This window comes from Botryllus schlosseri, chromosome 6, assembly GCF_051294905.1.
Source record: "Botryllus schlosseri isolate E-star chromosome 6, Bs_hap1, whole genome shotgun sequence".
Classification (NCBI taxonomy): domain Eukaryota; kingdom Metazoa; phylum Chordata; class Ascidiacea; order Stolidobranchia; family Styelidae; genus Botryllus; species Botryllus schlosseri.
In genome coordinates, this window is record NC_137241.1 from 4,667,282 (window position 1) to 4,683,426 (window position 16,145).

Below are 16,145 nucleotides of genomic sequence, written 5' to 3' on the forward strand. Positions count from 1 at the left end.
ATGATTATCCATAAAGATTCTGGTCGTACCAAAAAAGTACAGATCCCGCTCCGATCCGGTCCGGTCGAAATTGAAAAATTCCGGCCGGAAATCCAATCCGGCTCTGGTCCATGCTCCGCACTAGCGTGAATTTCAGAAGAACTGCAAGTTTCGCTCAACAACAAGGCTATTTCGCCAAGCTGCAAACTGCTCAGAAAGCAGCCACCAAGATAATCATCTTTGTAGTACCCCAAATATATTTTAATATTTTGATAGAAAAACGCGGATACAGGTTTGAAGAGAGTTCAGAATGTATCATTGTTTCGAAATATTTCAAAAAATGTAATAAGTAAAATATGTAGGCAAATAAATATTATTTTTCGGCAGGATTGTAACCAAGTCACAAGCCTCCGAGTCACAAGTCTATCTCACTCTTATTGTTTTGACTCGAGTCAAGTCGAGTCATTTTCAATTCAACACCGAGTCCAAGTCATCGAACAGAGGGTCGAGTCCGAGTCATTGTGTTGACTACTCAGTTTCCAGTTAAAGTCTTGGTAAACCCACTTTTTGTAACTCTGTTTGGTGATATCGAATGGTTTGCATTGATGATATATTAATTTTCCTCATTTTTATCAGTTTCTGGTCGCATTTTCAAGTACTAGTAACAATAGACGAAATCTCAATAGTGTGGTTACTTTAGTATTCTTCGAAATTACAATGAAATGTCGGTCTTGGCCGTCTGAGTCTCGAGTCATATGACTTGGTTCGAGTCATACGCAACGACTCGAGTCCAAGTCGAGTCAATACACAAATTGACTCGAGTCGAGACGAGTCGAGTCATTTCCGTATTTTGATAAAATGACTCGAGTCAAGTCGAGTCATCAAAAAATCATGACTCGAGTTATTACAGCCTTTTTTGGGGTATTTAACCTTCACTTTCTTATTCGCTAGTATCAACACTGAGCAGCATTCGTTAGCAGTGTAATTCACTGCTTTCAATTTAGAAATAAAATTAATACGTGGCAGAATAGCCTACAGCTAAAATTTTTGAGTCGGCTCGCCAGCGTATTTTCTGCTTCCCATTTGTCCTGCGGAGAAAAATAATTGCCCACCCCGGATATATAGTCATTAATCATTTGAGGTTGCATCAGACATAACTAGTAGCTCACTACCAGAATAGCAGCATGACACTTCAATTAATTAACTTCAACAATTAATCAATTATAACAAAACAGAAATGAGACGATAGCGATCACCATACAAAGTATCATCCATTACGAACACGAACCGAAGGTCATCGCACAATCCCTACATCTGAGTTCCAGATAGTATAGGTCCAGGGTCATAACCAAGACCCTATGTTCCGAGTCACAAGTCAATCTTTCCGTTATAGTCTTGATTCGAGTGTCAAGTCGAGTCATGTCACCACCGAGTCAAGTCCGACTTCGAGTTCGGGAGAAACGAGAGGATTTCGAGTCATAGTGTTGAGACTCGAGTCGGAGTCCAAGTCATTGAGTTCACTGTTCATTATTGAGTACAACACGGGTTTAACTCACCTGTGTTAAACTCATGGGTGATGTCGAAGGCTTCGCATAATATACATGTTTTACCACTCTCAACATGTTCACTTATATAAATAAAATAGGTCCTCTGCGTCTGTTTTTCAAGTACCGGTCCTGATACACGAGACTTGAATCAGGCAATATAAAATGTCTCGAGTCAGATGACGTGGTCGAGTCATGCGCAGTGACTCGAGTACAAATCGAGTCAATAGTCCAGACTGGCTCAAGTCGAGTCAACCATGAGTAGAGGATCTTATAATAGTCTGTCTAAAATTACTTTTAGTTTGCTCAATGTTGTCGATGTATGCTTTCTTTCTGCATAAATACAAATAGATTTGGTTTCGAGCGTTGTTATTTGAAAACAATTCGTGTTCCTTTAATGAGAAAACCTTTTGAGGAACACAATCTGACGTTAAAGGATTGGTGGGATCTGTGCAAATTCATTTCAGCAAAATCCTAGATGGCTCGTTTGAATGGATCCGAATATAGTAGCATAGCTCTTTTAGAAGAGAATATCGAAAATGCAATCACAGCTCAAGTCTTCCCTTTCCATAGCGTTTCACTCTCAATATTGTCCTTATTCTAATTGAGAATGCCATCACGAGCATGAATAATATCGCCAAGGATCCCATCCAAGCGTAGCCGTTTTCGATTCGCCCGGAGTTTCTTATGGATCTCTTGTGAAGCTGGTGCTTGAATGCTTTTATAACTTCTTTACCTGAACGCAAATTGACAGAAAAAAAAACAATTTGCATTTTACGACCATTCGCTTTTCGTTATGATTCCGGGAAAGGGATAACACACGAACAGACATGGACAGGACAACTAAATTAGATCATATCCAAATTAGAATTATAGCTATACAGTTTTTTCAAATTGCATTACAATGAGAATTATAGCTACACGTTTTTTTCAAATCACAGTAGAATTAGAATCAGAATTACAGCTGCACAGTTTTTCAGAATTAGATTAGAATTAGAATGATAGCTATACAGTTTTTCCGAATTAGACTAGAATAAGAATTATAGCTACATAAGTTCTTTTTTGTTCTAAATAGATTAGAACAGGGGTTCTCAACACGCGGCCCGCAGACGCTTATTTTGCGGCTGGCAACATCTTCGATTATGAAAGAAATTATTGATGTGGTATTGTTACAGAATAATATAGCTATTTCTAGCTCTCTCATCGCACTGTGTCTGTTTTATTTATTGGTAAGAGCAAGTTTTTGTTGCAGTAAAATCCGTGGAAAGTTGCTCTGAAAAGTTGCATTTATGGACAAGTTCCTTGAAATTATTAGGGTATGAGATTCTCGAATCGATCAGTATCCAAGGCACTGTAGCAAAACTCAGTGTTGGCGACCTCGACAAAATCAATAGCCTGAAAAGATTGACCCAGTGAAAATATAATTTTCGGCGGTTTAGCCTGAATGTACGTCAAATCAGAAAGGGCCTCAAATTAAAACGACAGTGAATTAATCAAGCGATCAATTTACATATAGTGAGCGCCAAATATTTCCAGTAAAATGTTATTGCATGAAAAATCGAAAAAAGATGCAAAAAGTTGCACGAAAAAAATGGAGAAAAGTATCAAACATGCAGTTGCAATATAAGATTCCCCCAGACAGTTTAAAACACCATACTACATAACTTCTGAATATTTAGGTAGCTGCCGGAAGCTGTAAAAGAAGTTACAAAAGTTGCAAGAACTAACCCTGTTGATAGCTCATTCTGGTTTCTTGATACGCCAGAGTTGAAATTCGTATACTGTTTTGATAAATCGGTATTCGTCTGATGGACTTTGGTATAATAGAATCCCGCTGGGTACTACACTTATAAAAAGTGTTACACTCACCACCACTGACTTGTAACAGATCGCGACAATGAAAGGGAAATGAAACCACGAAAACTGCGTTTTCAATTAAGTGTGGAACAATAAACTAGCTTTCGCAAAGATACGCGCAACCCGATGTGTCATATTTGTCGAAGAACAGTTGTCGCAACGAGACGAGGAAGTTTAAAATGACACCAATGACAGTTTCATCCGGAGTTCAAAGTACATATACACCCCATCTTGTGAAAAACCGTTGTTAGGTAAGTGTCAAATCCAGCAAGCCATATTTCAAGGCATTGTTAAAATTGCCGACAACGTTGCTGAGGCATAGTTTAAAATTGCTTGGAATATTGCCAAAGTCAAGAAGTCAGCTTGAGAAATGCAGATTTGAGAAAACTTCAGCAGACTGTGCGAAATCCCCGTTTCCGGAATTTAGCAAGAAGGCTAATATTACCTGGCAAATCTTGAAGCTATACAGTTGTCTGATTCAACCGTGTCCGAATGAGTAACATTTATGTCGGTCAATCTTTTATCGCAGTTTCTGAAACAAGCTGCTGCGCGTAGGCTACTTTAGCCCAGCATAGGACGAATTCACCGACTGCACGAACATTGCCCATCTCATAATATGGGTGCATTTTCTAAGAGTGGACATTTTCACCGAGTAAATGCTAGCAGGGCAAACGTCTGGAGGGGACAGTTGTTCAGCAATGACGGGCTTTTATCGAGGTCCACACAAAACCATCAACTTGATAAAGCTGACTTTTGGAATTATTGATGGGGCTTCAGCCATGGTGGGAAAGGATAAAAATCGCTTGATTTACTTACGCCACTGGAAGATAACAAACACATTCACACAAATAACAGCAGCTGCAAACTTGCGAACGCTGACCAATAATGCTTCAGAATGCATAATCAGGTATTAAACGTCCGTATACGACCGGTAACTACAGTGAATTTATTAGTAGCTTACGATCACATGGTAATGATGTTCTGCGGCCCGCAGCACTTTTTCATATTAAAATGCGGCTCGCCATACACGGGGAGTTGAGAACCCCTGGATTAGAATGAGAATTATAGCTACATGGTTTTTTTTCTAATTCGATTAGAATTAGAATTACTGAATTCGCTAAGACTTGGAATAGAATCAAGTACAGCAAGTTTGACTCGCTTCGCCCTATACTGTTCTTCTGGCTCATTTTCAGAAGAAGAAAAACAGAAATTAGATTATAATTAAAATTAGAGAATGGAAACATTTCACAGATTAGATTAGAATTAGAATTAGAGCAAAGAAACAATTCGGTAAATTAGATTAGAATTCGATAACCGGCATTTTGCTCTAATTTAGGGGCGGCCAACCTGTGGAGCAGGTTTTGGGTGGCCCGCGGGGTAATTCTCGAAATTAGTAATATAATCGGAAACATAAATTACCATAACCGAATAACCAAAAATTGACCAGCCTGACCGCGAAATTTAGGATTTTGATGACCAAAATATCAGTTTCGACGCATTGGCGTAGCCAGGGGCCTATCACGTTTTCGTTTCGATCGTCGCATATGACCAATAAGTACAATATTTCGCATATTACCTTAAATCTTTGATATTTATTAGTCCAAGCGCCGAATAATCCTGTCCTTGCCAAATGAGCCCTGCGGTACGCAGCGGCGACCCGCAATATATGCAAGTAACATTTTTATTGACCCAATTCATTCATTAACTTTGAAAAATCTTTGCGATACGTCATGGACGTTTGTTGGATCGTCATGTCATATTTGTTATTGATTTTGATGCGTATGGTTCGTAAATCTCATGTGGCCCTTTGACCGAAAAAGGTGCCCACGCCTGCTCTAATTAGTCTAAAGACAACTAGGTCTGTTCTGAAATTCTACTTTACCGAATATAAGATAATTTCGATTGCAGAAAATTAAGTCATCGCGGACAATACGATTCATTCTATTTCTTACTTCTGCAACTCAATCCGTCGGACTGCAGAAATGAATTTGGCGGGCAGTGGCAAATCCTGGCTCCTTTCTCGTCGACCGAACACAGATGGCTGCATCCACCGTTGTTCTGCTGGTTTGATTAAAATAGATACTTGACCATGGTGCAGTTGGTACATGGCATGATATTGATACGTACCTCGTGGCATACATTGAACGACCCGTCGATAGAGATAGGACCCAAGGATATAACTTTCGAAATCATGTTGTTTCCGTAGGAGTTCGCCCCAGGCTCAATCTCAGGGCAATGCTTGCAAATATAAACGGTGTAAGCCAAGGCATATAACGTGAAAACTCAGTGCTCAGTATATAGTGATGGTAAACTAATACGTAAAATTCAGATTTCAATCACATATAACGCCCATGTCTCAAACTAGGGTTGCATTTAAAACAAAATCCAGTTTAAAACGAACATGTTTAAAACATGCTTTTTTTTGAGACATGATGTCACGAATATTCAAGTGTGACGTCATAGTGGACTTACATTGACGGTTGGAAATATGCTTCCAACCCCTGTCATATACGGACCGATATATCTTTAACCAGGTCTACAGGGTCATGCAGCATTTTGACGGTCGGCGGTCATCATCATCAGAACATTCTTTCCGTACCAATATTCTATATCTACGTATACTAAAGCCGTTAAACCGACTATTTCTAAGGTTACAACCACCCCATATCATATACGTCGGATGGATCGGGTGGTAATCGTCCGTAGGCTCACACAACATATCTATTTGGAAAGTGTTTATACAATTTTGGCATTATGATACAACTTACAAAAAACACAATTTGTTTTTTAAAGGCCTGTTTACAACATATATAAACAAAGTGTTTTAAACAACCATTTGTTTGAAATGCAACCCTATCTCAAACTGTCTTTGTGCTATAATATCGCCGAAGTTCAAATAATTGTAATTAGTAGCAGTAAGTGTTTTCAATATAATGTAAACTTTTAGCTAAAAGAGAGTGTGTTGTGTATCCAACGCCCTAAAGACGGTACACGCGTATACAGAGCCTAACTCAGAATTGTTCCGCGCTAACACAAACACACCGTTGTCATCCAAATATTGCCTGAAAACTAGAATATACATGAATGTAGTATACGAAGGAACGTGTAGGCACAAGGGGAAGTTAGAAGGCATGCGCGTTGACACGTATAGGATTTATGCCACTTCTCAATGCGTTAAGTTTATGCCATGAATCAATCACAACCGTCTCTTCAGCGAAGCAACACAAAGAATTGAATTAAATGTACACAGATAAGTACAAACGCCGACTGATAATGATGATTGGTCAAATGGGCTCTAAGTTGAAACACGTGAATTGCGAAATAGTGTTCAGTCGCTGACAAGTCCGGTGAAATATTCCATCGATGTCCCGAGAGCGAGGTTTCTGAATTATGAAGTGAGTACTAAAAGCGCATTTCTTCTTCATTTCGATAAAGCCGCAATATTTGGAATCAGACGTTTCATATAGTATGTTGACGATAGGCAATAGGCATGTATTCAAAGAATTCGTAAGCACTGTGCTGACTCCAACTTTTACCTTTTCAATGCATTTTTGATCAAGAACCCAGTCGCAGAGCGAAACTCTGCAATGTATATACATTCTCTGAAGGGAGTGAGCTGCTAGTTTCCACGTAGAGGGACGGAACGACATTTCGACTGTCGTGGAGTTGAAGTTTCTCGAAAGTCTGACCAAACCAGTTCGTTCGGCATCTGGGTCTGGACATCTGTGGAAACACAACTGTCTACATTTTTTATGTCGACTATCGTGAACTTTAAACACACCCATTTTTCAATAGGTCGTTTCTGCGGCGATCACTGAATGAGGACTCGTGCGTTATCCAACAGTTTGCAGCCTAAAATGAATAATAACAAAGGATTGTGTGTTCATTAGTAACCGACTGTGTTGCACAAGCATGCGACCTCCAATGCTAAATAATTTTCGTCAGTGTCGATGGTCAGTCCGAGATAAGTTGTACTGTCTAGTTTCACCCTCGGAAATTCGTTGGGTTTGGCAGTGATTGGGTGACGAAAGTTGGCATCTCTGAACAGACCCATCAAAACATTTTGTAGTCCGGTTTGGGTTTTCATCCTCACTGGAGATCGTCTGCAAGTGAGAAGAGTTTGACAATATTTGATCATGGTAAAGATACAAATATTGAGAATATAGCGGCTGATTTTTCTGGCCATGAGCACAGAAAGTACATATGTTTGCTAAACTCTAGATTGCAAGCGGACACGCGTTATGCATTTCATCTATCCTAAATGGATTCATCTTTGATACTGTGCAAAACGCAAATAATGTTTGGTCGACTGATTTGCACATTATGATTTCGTCATTATAAAAATACATCTGAAATCAAATCGCGCGTTCCACTGACCGACAAGCGCTTGTGCAGAATTTCGAATGAACGGAAACAGATAAATGTTACAGAGATGTTATGCAGTCGACTCCTTTCAATGCGGATAACGGATAACCCGTATAATCGCTTTATTCGGCTAAAATCTTCGCGAACGGAACAAAAGTCATAATTTCACGTAAAGAGCTCCGGTTAATTCTGAAATTTTCCCTCTTAATTCAGACACATGGGGTTGTAATTCTTATCGTTTGGGTTATGAAACAATAAACGGCACCCCGTTCGTTAACCCAAGATGAGTGATTATGGCGGAACAAAGTCGATCCATCCATTAACAATCGACAATGAACTCATATAAGACCGCGTCAGCCTTATATATCGTCGGTTTTACTTCAATACAGCTGCGTCCGTCTTGTGGAACAGAATGATACAGAAAAGTTTTCTGCCTAGCTTCTGATTTCCTATACTGTCCTGTGGAGTTCTTTTATCAGAGGAAAATAGTCTTTCAGCCCTACTACCATTTCAACCCTATTGGGAGATTTACACAACTATAGTAAATAGTATATAGTAATTCTCGAACCGCTTTGTATTGAAATACAGTACTTCACAATACAATTGATATGAAGGCATAAGCGTTTTAGGCTATATGCGATCAGTGCCAAATACTGCAATTCATAAATTTACGTAACATAACGTTGTTTACACTACGTTGTCTGCCTTTACACGTGACGTGACCAATGAATTAACCGGAGTCTACTGTATATTATAAAGCCTATATTGGCGTCTGTTGCCGTCCTACTTACAAATACACTCCCAGTACAGAGAAGTCCAAAGAGTCTCTCATTGACATCATGAATCCGCAGGTGAAGGGTATGGACAGCCTCATTCTCCTCACCGCGTCCAGCACCGAACCATTCACGACATTGCCCACAGTGTAAACGTATGACATATTGTTGCCCGATTTCTATGAAATAGACATCTTATCAAAGACATGGGTAGGCTGCTCATATCAATAGTACTCAGCAAACGTCGCTAGTGAGGAAGTACGTTGACTTTTTGGGGGTACTATTTTCGCAGAAAGCGTATACCACATTTTGGGAGTGAATGCTCACACGAGCTTTAACGCTAAGAGGTCACACTAAATCCATGGGTGAAAAATAGGCATACTTATCAGAATTCCATCATAGCGTGGGATGTGAGTCGCGTAAATTGTGGCTTCACACATGTTTGAATGGGTGAAAAGGAGTCAAATATATAACAATCCTTACGGAGATATATCCAAGGGGTGTGTATTACCACCTACTTTGGATTTCGTGGGGTGGTGCACGAATACATGATCAAGTACACCCTTAGCATATATCTCCATAAGAATCGGTGTATTGTGTCATTTCACCCATGATGGGGTGAAAGCAGAATTTCCGCCTGAAGGCCATTTACAGTGTATCCAACTATCCATACTCCTAACAGTAATAGAAATAGCTTACATCCACAATGACAGACGGGTGGCACATAGTGAGGTTGAATTTGAACATGATTGAGCCTGATCCGTCATTATAAGGCAGGCATCCAGGATCGTCAAGATCTCTCGTACTGATGAAGGAAGAAGTAGAAAAGTTTCCGACTCCGAGATCTTTCACCGGTTGGTATCGCAGTTGCTTCAGAGAGCATTCTGATATTCTGACAAAAAGAGTATTTCATTAGCCTACAGTATTTGGGTAGGCTGTTTGATATTTATCATTGATTTCTCACCTAACTTTCACGTCGTGTAAGGCGCAAGTCACGTTAAACCCCAAAAAATCCAGGAGGGCTTGTTCGTCGTTGAAAATTGGAACTGGCTGCAAAGGTGCACATGGATCTGCGATTATAAAACGTGTATCACATGCATGTACTGTGAAACGTGCAAATTTTAGAGAAATCCGGAAATCCCATAGCAACATATACAAGCACGTAGTCAGCAAGACGCGATTTATTGTTTGATAATTAAAATTTCATAATATATACTGACTTATGATTGCACGTGCACACTCAGGTAAAATATAACTTTCTATCGTATTGCATTCTTTGCTAATTTCCCGCATAAAATGCGTATGCAATATGCATGCCGTGTCAATTTTGATGTGAAACTGTGTTGAACGCCTCCCTTGCTTGAAATTTCATGCCCATGACGTCATATGAGGTGATACGAACGTTGATATACAATGTTATCTCCAATTCTCTACTAGTTGCTGACGATTACCCCTGACGCATGACAACCCAAAGTATTCGGGTTTATTTTACTATGAATACACCCTGCACCACCTTTAAATCGAGCGTGTGGAATTTTCTCGCTCACAAACGACAATGATTCGCTAACGCTTAATTCGAAATTGCTCATGAAATTTAAACTTCATCGTATTTCCTATCACAGTTAATTATTTTAATATGCCTCCCTTAAAATTGTTATTCGATAAATGTCTCGCAGCTATATATAACAATCATGATCCTGAGATAATCAACTTACATCTACGTGAATACAATGGCGCTTTATAAACAGCTGACGTCCCACCGACTCATCGAAAATTTGGGCAGCAATGGAGCCTTTCGCTCCCTGGCTACGACCCTGATATAATCTTGACTTTCGACCTTAAGACTACCAAACTTGCTAAATAACCCTATTATATTGTCTCGAAGTGGAAGTCCGATGAATGTAGCAAATTGATGAGGACGCAACTATCGAATAAAATAATTATCGACACTGCAATTTATAAGAGAGAGAGAGATATGATATTCTTTCTCGCCTGCACCATCGAGATGCTTTGGCGACGGAGTTGCGATACGGCCCCATAAGGTCATCTAGTCTGCGCCCCCGTTTTTTTTTCTCCTCCATGCTATCCGTGATTGCTGAGCGCCTAGCAGGATAGCTGCGGATACCATTTTTCGAGTCTTTGGTATGACCCGGCCGGGAATCGAACCCACGACCTACCGCTCGAGAAGTCGGACGCATAACCATTACACTATCTCGCTAAATTTGTACGATCTAAAAGTTGACTGGGCCGAAATTAATAATTGGTTACTGCCATAGATATTTTATATTCCAATAGGAAATATAGCATATGATGAAGCATATAACTGATACAAAGCGTGTTTATTTTATCTTAACGAACGGGAGCTGATTTCTGAGCTTCTCACCTGGACTTTGAGATGTAACAATGCAAATGAACTTCAATAAAATTGATCCTGCAAACCAAAATATTGCCATATTTGTAAGCATCCAATTTCCTATAAATATTCTGATATATCCAAGATCTAAACCTCGGTAGTGAAGCAACCTTGTAAATGTGTTCGACGTTTCCTGGTGAAAATAGATCACCCAGCGGCAGAACACGTGTTGAAGAACAGGGAGCAATTCCTGAACGTTTCGATATGACGTGACGCTTGTCAGCGGGAACAATACCCGCTAAATTATACGTGTTCGATGGAAACGTATCATGACCAACCATTGAAGATTAACCACTAAAAATTGTCATCGCGTCTCGTATTTAGCATTGATTGTTACTAATTGTAAAACTAGGGTAGCACCTGTAGCCGTTCCGGCATTGTGCGCTACAGGCAAGAATACTTCAAGCAGCAACGACTGCTATATTGCTTTCTAAGCTATTGAACGGCGAGTCTATAACGATATGAGAACAGGCCGAGCACTATATGCTAGCCACATGCATTTATAAACTAGGTATCCGGCAAAAACAATTGCGGAATACGAATAAAAAGTTGTCGCATTATGACCAATGACCATTGACCAACATCGTATTGGTTATAGCTAGATCTTTAATTTCCAAAACAGGCCCAAGTATTCGTCATAACTCGTTGCGACATGTGAAGATGAAGAAATTTAGCCGATCGGCGCTCAAACCTACCCAATTAGACCGGGGCGGGCAACATAGGGCCCGCGACGGGATTTTGAGCGCCTCGCAAAGAGTTCTATACCCGAAAGTGAAATTCTAATCTGAAAGCGTTGACAAATTTTATGCGTAACAGAATGAATCCAAATTTGCCAACCTGAGAGGGATGGTCATGAAACTATATTTGTTCTGTTCAGGTCCATACGTACATTTTCGAGCAAACATTTTCGACCACAAACATTAACAAGACAGGGATGTATTTCATTACAACTGATGTTCACGCGCAGTCTTTACTAATGGTTTCTATATCCGACATGCAGTCAGAGTTCAAAGAGCTTGTTGACAATGTTGTTCGACGACAAATGTCAGATTGACTTCAACATCTATTGAAGTACATTAGGTTAATATATTCATTAACTACTGTTTTGGACTCTATGTCGGAACGACTTGGAGTAGTCTTTGAAATCAGACACCCTTGGCCTTGGCGATGTAAAGAGGAGGCATGCACACTGAATGTAAAGTAAAAGAATATAATATATAAAGCACAGTGGTTCTCAACCCTTTTAAACAGGGCTTTGGAGCCGGAGCCGGAGCCCGGAGCCGGAGCCCCGGCGTCGTGCATTTTCACGGGAGCTGGAGCCGGAGCCGGAGATCTACATAAAATTCAGCCGGAGCCCTTTATTTGAGGAGTAGCTCCGGCTCCGACGTATTTCATAAGATGCTATTATATATGCAACAACCACATCTGCTGATTTATCATAATTGAACAGCAGGCCTGAATTTTAATGCTGTACACAGCAATGGCATAGAGTAAAGTGCGTTCTAGTGCAACTATGATGTTATCGACAGCTGACAAGTAGGCTATTCATTACGACGTCACAAGCCGGCACGACCGCACTTATGTCTTCGTTGCTACATCGGATGTTACTGACGGCTGACAGACTCTAGCTAGATTACTATAGATAACTAACCTATGGGTAGATTAGTAATCTATATAGACCAGGAATGGCCAACCTTTTCGGCTAAAGGGGCACATGAAATTGAGGAACGATTGCGCGGTCCACTAGCTGCGCCAAGCGGGTAAAATTTTCAAAGTTTATAAATAAACTAGGTCAATAATATTATTACTTGACTATATTGCGGGTCTACTATATACTGCCCGCTAGGCTCAGTTTGCAAGGACACGACTATTCGGCATCTGGCCACATCGATATCGATGGTCTCCGATAATATGCGACAATCATTTGGTGCCTACATTTCACCGGCGACGATCTTTATGCGAGCGCATCCGCGAAGAGACTTTCTCCCGTAATTGCGAATACAGTTAGACTCAATCGGGTAAATTAGGCGTTTTTTTCATTTCCAGTAGGGGTATAGGCTACAAAGCAAGATACCGTGTGACAATTAAACACGCGAAGCGTGAAGAAAATTTTCACTACTATTTTAGTTTATTGTAATGTACGCGACGATTTACTGAAAATCTGACTGGACCCTGGATCTGCCAATGCGTCGGAACTGATATTTTAGTCATCAACATCCCAAGTGTCGCAGCCTGACTTGTAATTTGTGTGGTTGGCATTGCAAGTTCACAATCTGAGCAATTCATTTTCGATAATATAATGGGAAATTACCTCGCGAGCCACGCAAAACCCTCTCGCGGGCCACATTTGGCCCGCGGGTTGGCCACCCCTGATATAGACAGGCCCATTCGAAAATTTCAGAGCCGGAGCCGGAGCAGTGGTAAAAATGCGGCTCCGGAGCTGGAGCCGGAGCTAATGCATGATAGAAGAAAGCTCCGGAGCCGGAGCTGGAGCAGTTTAAATTTACGGCTGCTCCAAAGCCCTGCTTTTAATACACGCCCCCGTATCGTCATATCACAAACTGCAATCAGAATGCTAGCAATCGCGACGGATAGCTTGATGGCATGGAAGATTTGACTGTTGATGAAAGAATTCTCAAATATGAAATTGGGACAGTACACAACTCAAGAACTATGGATTGGAGATATATTGCACGAAGCGTGTACAAAATTTTCAGCTGACCGAAAATTTCGTTATATATGCAAAATACATATAGGTTTGATTGTCCATAGGCGCCTAAATGACTGGCGCCGAATGTTCATGTCTTGGCAATCTGAACCTCACAAGACAAATACCATTCCGCAGGGAAAAATTATACGCCAGTGAAGAAATACCAATTTGAAATCGTGTGCGTCGTTAGTTCAGTACATTTGGGCGATTCTGTATTTTTGATATAACAGACAGGAGATCACGAAATGACATCATGAAACGAAGTCATACCAACGGGTCCGCCCGCCCGAATACGTTTAATTATTATTTACGGGCCCTACAGTTTCCAAGCCACCTCATTCAGCTCTACCGGTAAATCTGATAACGTGAACAGAGAGGACAAGAAATTGATAGCAATATATATATGCAATTCCCAATATTATTGAACGATTTTATCATGAATTATCGAAAAATTTCGCGCTTCGCGCAGGCTCACTAGACTGTGTCCCTCATTTCGTGACAAAAGCGAACAACGTGATGGGGGGGGGGGGTCGGTTTATCACCCTATGGGAGCCCAAGACCCAAGCTTTATTGGGGGGCCTGGCCAAGTGCTGTTTCGTTCCTGCGAACGGGTATACGCCCGAAGATGTTTAATTGTTATTGAGGGTTCCTACCATTTCAAAACACCTCACTCAGCTCTACCGGTAAATCCGATTACGGGGACAGAGAGAGGATAAAAATTGATAACAATTTCCCGATTATATTGACCGATTCAATCATGAATTTTGAAATTTTTCGCGCTTCGCGCGTCTAGCCGAGAAAAGCTGACCCACTAAACGGACTCTCAACACAGATGATGAGTAGCGGTAAACAGCGTACAGCCAAGGGGGACTGGGGGGCGAAGCCCCCCAGAATTTCGGTTTATTACCCTGTGGGGGGCCCAAGACCAACGTTTGGGGGGGGCTGGCGAAGTGCTGTTACGGCCCTGCAGGCTGTTCCTAATGGTTTGCACTTATCCGCACGCCCGATTCCAGCCAAATATTCAACTGGTCGAAAATTCATTGTTCGCTGGCATTTACTGGCAATGTCCATAATAGACCTTGGCAGCTAAAGTGTTAAAAATCTCAACACTTTTACGAAATGCGCTGGACAATACAAGCAATATTCAGAATTGTTTGGCTTGCGGGCTGGACGAAACCGCATAACGAGTTGGATGCGACAAGCTGGACGTGAGTTTGACACCCCTCGCTTACGCCCGCGGTGCCGCCTCATGATTTCAAAGACTACTACACAAGTCGTACCGACACCTTCTTATCTTTTCATTGTATCGCAATCTTATGATGCATTGATCGGATAGAATTGTCGAAAAAAAAATGACATGAACTGAGAAGTCCGGATCCTGTCTCCGCCTCTACTGTTACAATTCGGATCCTGCCGTCAATATTTGTCTAATTAGGAATATCAGTAATGCATTGAAACTTGCTACCATGAAACAGTATTGCAATGCAAAAACGAATCAGTTTCAAGCTCATACAAAACACCAAGCTAAACAGACAGAAAGTCACTTTTAAACACCAGAAATTTAGAATCTTTATCATCATCATCGCTTAATTTTTTTTATCAAATCAATACAACACAATATTGCGATATAATGAAGACCTTGGCCTACAGCAGCGGTCGCCAACTCAAAACGGGTCGCGGGCTGCTTTTCAAATTACGTAGCGGCCGCGGGCCGCATGAATTCAATGTCGATATCAAATAGGCAACGACGTTGGCAACTACGTCAGTACAACGCTGTGCTACCTAGCTGAGGCGATGGGCATAGTGCCCCCAAAAGAAGTAACATTTTAATAAAGGAATATAAATACAATAAAAATCATTATCATCAATTTCATTCTATTTTGGACTTTGAGCTGTGCACGATACCTGGAAACTCTTTTCAGCTACTAAGCAGTTGATATTGGGGCGAGCGAGATACGTTACTAGCTGAAAAACCTTCTCGACGTAAAGCTTGATTTTATGGGGAAGCACTAGGACAGTGGTTCTCAAACTTTTTAGACACGCCCCCTTTATGATACTGAGTTAAATCGCGCATTTCGCGAAAATTTTTTCAGTTGACCGCATCTCCTCGCCCCACTTGGATGCTTTGACGCCCCCACAGCCGTTAGCCGTTTTCTAAGCGTCTCGGTGTTGGCAGTGTTTCGGCCTTTGCACGTCATATACGTGAATTGCCTTATAATAAATGCAAAAAAGACCTACTTGATCACCTCTTGTCGTTCTACTAACACTGTTGCCCTACCTTGCTTCATTGATCATTTGCTACCATCGTTTATTTTTCTTCTGTTCTCATTTTTATCCAACATTTTTTACAGCCAGACTGTTTAGAGTCAAGTGTACCTGTTTGATGCTGGTGTGATCAGACTAGATGACCGTTGCGGTCTAATCGATCATTCCTATCTAATACCGAATACTGTGCATGCATATTTTCTGTACCGCCGTCACTGCCGTGTGTTGTGTATTTTGGT

The 16,145-nt window shown here is 40.9% G+C and overlaps 2 protein-coding genes across 4 annotated transcripts in view; both read right to left on the bottom strand.

Annotated features, from left to right (window-relative positions):
* LOC145440458 (uncharacterized) overlaps positions 1 to 16,145 on the bottom strand; it is a 162,064-nt gene that overhangs the window by 33,915 nt on the left and 112,004 nt on the right. The window lies entirely within an intron of this gene.
* Positions 1,894 to 11,060, bottom strand: LOC145440882 (alpha-tectorin-like). Of its 2 annotated transcripts, none has more exons than XM_080318655.1 (10): positions 10,902 to 11,060; positions 9,483 to 9,588; positions 9,218 to 9,410; positions 8,537 to 8,697; positions 7,300 to 7,483; positions 7,162 to 7,232; positions 6,917 to 7,103; positions 5,508 to 5,618; positions 5,333 to 5,438; positions 1,894 to 2,259 (listed from the first exon to the last, which is right to left on the bottom strand). In XM_080318655.1, the coding sequence occupies exons 1-10, from the start codon at positions 10,981 to 10,983 to the stop codon at positions 2,069 to 2,071; spliced, it is 1,392 nt and encodes a 463-aa protein (XP_080174781.1). In that variant the 5' UTR covers positions 10,984 to 11,060; the 3' UTR covers positions 1,894 to 2,068. The 2 variants fall into 2 exon arrangements, with proteins under 2 accessions (XP_080174781.1, XP_080174780.1); XM_080318654.1 differs by having other exon boundaries at positions 5,333 to 5,441.